The sequence below is a fragment of the Cyclospora cayetanensis genome, unplaced genomic scaffold (genome assembly GCF_002999335.1).
Source record: "Cyclospora cayetanensis isolate NF1_C8 unplaced genomic scaffold, CcayRef3 CcayRef3_contig_14, whole genome shotgun sequence".
Classification (NCBI taxonomy): domain Eukaryota; phylum Apicomplexa; class Conoidasida; order Eucoccidiorida; family Eimeriidae; genus Cyclospora; species Cyclospora cayetanensis.
Window position 1 is genome coordinate 340313 of NW_020312081.1, and position 3677 is coordinate 343989.

General features: G+C 55.3%; 1 protein-coding gene across 1 annotated transcript; it reads right to left on the bottom strand.

Annotated features, from left to right (window-relative positions):
* Positions 1-1931: 1931 nt before the first annotated feature.
* Positions 1932-3107, bottom strand: LOC34620435. The gene is made up of 2 exons (XM_026336657.1): positions 2256-3107; positions 1932-2105 (listed from the first exon to the last, which is right to left on the bottom strand). Exons 1-2 carry the CDS (start codon positions 3105-3107, stop codon positions 1932-1934), a joined length of 1026 nt encoding a protein of 341 aa, XP_026192442.1.
* Positions 3108-3677: the final 570 nt, after the last annotated feature.

Below are 3677 nucleotides of genomic sequence, written 5' to 3' on the forward strand. Positions count from 1 at the left end.
TAGGCCCCATGTGTAAGCAGGGAGGGCTAAGGGTTTGATATGGCTCACGCTTCACTGTTTGCTCCAGTGCATGCGCGTTTTGATGAAGCGCCGCTGCTGTGGAGGATCATTCGCTGTGAAGGCCTCCGTTTTCTTCTCCATGAAAACGTCTCAGAAGCACTACAAGAGTGGTAGAAGCTTGCTGCAGCAAGACACGAGAGCATTTCGAGTTTCCGTCGACATGCTGTGGTCCGTCATGAGGGCTCCCACCGCCGGAGCAACTGCTGCTGCTGTTGCTACTGCCGCTCCCAAGTTTCCAGCAGCAGCAATAACAGCAGCAGGATCAGTAAAGCGGCAGCTACGATACGGAATGTCCACACAGCAGCGGCACTTCAACTTCTTTGGCGGTTCAAAGCCGCAGACCGTTGTCGGTGAAGCAGGAGCTCCGAATGCCAGGGAAGCCGCAGCTTCAACGGCTGGGGATGCCGCTGCTGCACAAACTCCCAAAGACGCTGCGGGGAAGCCGGGCAGCAGCAGCACGAACAAAAAGGGCGGACTATTCGCTGTCATGCGGTCGTCTGCTACACCGTCAGGAGCAGAAGAAAGCAAAACAGCAACCAAAGAAGCGGCTTCCCCATCAAAGGCTGAATCTTCCGACGACAAGACGGGCAGCAGCAGCAGCACCCCCAAGAAGCCGCGGGTGCCCCTGATGCAGCGGCTGAAATACTTTAGTTTTGGCTTCTTTGCCGCAGGAACGGCAGCTCTCGTTTTGTTGCAACAGCAAGTGGAGGACTGCAGCAGAGCAGCTCTACGCGCTGCAGCGGACGCAGCAGTCCGAATATCAATGCTGGAAGACAAAATTAACCGAGTTCAGCAGCAACAGCAGTAGCCACACAGAGAAGGCCCCTGCCGTTGCACCAGTGCTGCAAGTGCTTGAATGCCTTCGCAAAGCGTGTATCTGCAAGCTTCGAAATGAGTTTCGTGTCTCCCTTCCCCTTACAGGCCAGAAAACTCGTGGCGACCTTGTGTACCGTCACAAACCCCGAACAGCTACTGGACAGCCCTCTAGCTCGCCAAGGAGCTATTTTTTACAAGCGGTGGCTTGTGCTCGCGCTGCTACTCGAGGGAGGATGTCGGAGCGGCGGCGGTAAAAGCGCTAAGAGCTGCCGCGTCCCTTCTTCGTTGCACAGCCGCTACTGCCTTCACACGCTATAGAGAATTCCTAACGAGCTAGATGCGCTAGCCAGTGCCACCTGAGCTGGCCGGCAACAATGTCTCCTCTAATCTGCTTAAGGATTACTGTTTTGGTGACGGCTGGGTACGGCATCCAGCTGCAAGAGCAGTAGCTGCCGTTGTGGCTGCGTGAGTGACGACGTGCGCGAGCTGCGCTGCTCCAGGCGCAGCGGCTATTTCTTACTTAGCTAGCTAGAAAAGGAGTGCAGCAAGACGTTGTTCATGACTGGGGGTGAAAAGAAGCCCCCCAAGGAAGCAAAAGCGTGGTCTCCTCCTCGCTTTTACAACAGTCAAGAGCCACTAAGGCAGCAGCAATTACTGCTCAGGCAACAGCGAACAGACCGCTGCAACGCAACACATGCTGCAGCAGCGGCAACAAACTCGAGAAAAGCCGTTCGGCCCGACCACTGCTGCTGTGCCGCCCTCTGCGGTTTCACATAGATCTATGGTGATACAACTGCATAACGGAAAAGCAAGATCTTGAAGGCATAAATATATATATATATATATATATATAAATGTAACTATATATATATATACACATTTATCCGTTCGCACACCGAAAGAGCTCCTGAAAGCAGCGTGGCGCCAAAGCTACTGGGCCCAACTGGCAGGAGCGTGCCCAGTTGCCTGCTGTTTTTTTCGACGCTGGCTGTGAGTGAAGCAATAGTTCTCCGCTGCTGCAATACAGACACAATTCCTGCCCGAGCTGCTGCAACTTAGTGCTTCCTCCTCTTTTCCAGATCGAAGGGTCTAGGTGGCATCGGCTGAGGCGTTTGTGCACTCTCTCTTCCTTGGTAGTACGCGCGACCACTGCTTCCTTGACTTGCGCCTCCGGAAGCTGCTGCAGTGTCGGCAGCAAACACCTTCTTGCAGCTCCTCCTGGTCTTACTCTTGCGGCGACAGCAGCAGCTGCACGCGAGGCTGCAGCAGCGCATGAGCACTGCCCCAGACAGATACGCAGTGGCCAGAAGGAGAAGCAGGAGAAGAATCCGCCCATAGAAGTCAGTTGGCACTAGGGGCCGGAGGTGCGGCTGGTGTACATACACTGCAGCAAGGGCCGAATCGAGATGCTGGTTAGCCGATGCTGCCGTCTTTGCTACTGCGCTGCTGCCGGCACTGCGAGCCCACGCTGCTGCTGCCGTCGCATGCGGATGAATGTAAGTAAAGTAAAAGGCCTTGGTGGAGTCAACGTACGGCTCGACGTGGACATACACCTTGTTCAGTTGCTCGGTGGTAGCCGTCGCAGCGGTGGCTGCCTGCTGCTGGGCTGCATCCCTCAAGGAAAGAGGCACTGCGGAGACCATAACCTCAATCACAGCACGGTATATCTGCCCCATATCAGAGGCAAGCTCCGCGACTTTCTCTATAGTTCCTGAAGGCCAGCCATCTTGTTTCCCTTGCTTCTTCTGGTGCTGAAGCTGCGCTCGAAGCTTCTCTAACTCGTGGCGCAGATCCGTTGTTGCGACTCGCTGCTGGTGCTCCTGCTGCCGCAACTTGGCTTCCAGTTCTTCTTTCGTCGTGATCTCCTCGTTCAGCCGCATGCGCAGCGCTTCGCTCTGCTCCTTGCACGTCTGGTCCGGCTGCTGCTTGCTGCTGCATGTAGCCATCGCCTCCTCGTGCTTCTGCCTAAAGGAAAGCAAATCGCGCTCTGCGTTGTCTGCTCTCTGCTCTGCATACGTGAGCTTCTTCTTGCAGACATCGCAATCACCATCTTCTGCTCGTGCTGATGCCGCCGCTGCTGGCTGCTTGGGATGCTCTGATCCAGCGTCTTTATCCCCGCTAGTCGCACTTTTTGATGATTGAACAGCCACAGGAATCGCTGAGACGGCCCAAAATAGAGCCACCGAGAAGAGCAGCACAGGCAAGTGCCGCTTTCGCCATACTGCACACATCCTAGCGGTGAGTGTGAGCAAGCACCGCAAAAAACGGGCTGCTTGTGGCAGCAACACCTACAGCTGGAGCTGAAACACGACCCGCAGCAGCAACAAATGAAAACGGCCGAAGTTGATGCGGCAAAGGACCTGCACCAACACCCGCAGCAGCAGCAGTAGCAGCAGCAGCGGCTGCGGCAGGGCACAACGAGGTAACAGCAACACGCAAAGATGCAGTGTCTATCCTCTATTAGGCGCTAATGCGAGGCGTAACAACGTGAACCCATTCAAAAGAAAACTCAGAGTTGCCGTTCCACATGCTGCTGCCGCTGATGCAGATGCTACCCTCCCCCATAGCGCCACAGCCGCCGCTCCCGCTTCTCCGTCCAGCACAATGTTTCTGCAGGGGTACTGGCAAGCATGCCAGCAAATCCTCTGAGGTGCTGCGTAAGTTCCTTCCTAGTCACTAATTTGTCAATAGAGCAGACCAAAACGGTCCACAGTCCCTACACAGAGGTTTCTCGTCTTTCCCCGAAGCATGTCTAACAGACACAGCAAGGCCTCCTGTCTGGTGCGTGATCAAACAGTGGG

What these genes read in the sequence shown, in the direction of transcription:
- LOC34620435 (XM_026336657.1), bottom strand. Translation starts at nt 3,107, where the DNA reads ATGTGTGCAGTATGGCGAAAGCGGCACTTGCCTGTGCTGCTCTTCTCG. An exon ending in CGGCCCTTGCTGCAGTGTAT is followed by an intron (nt 2,106 to 2,255) that starts GTACACCAGCCG and finishes TGTCGCCGCAAG; the next exon opens with AGTAAGACCAGGAGGAGCTG.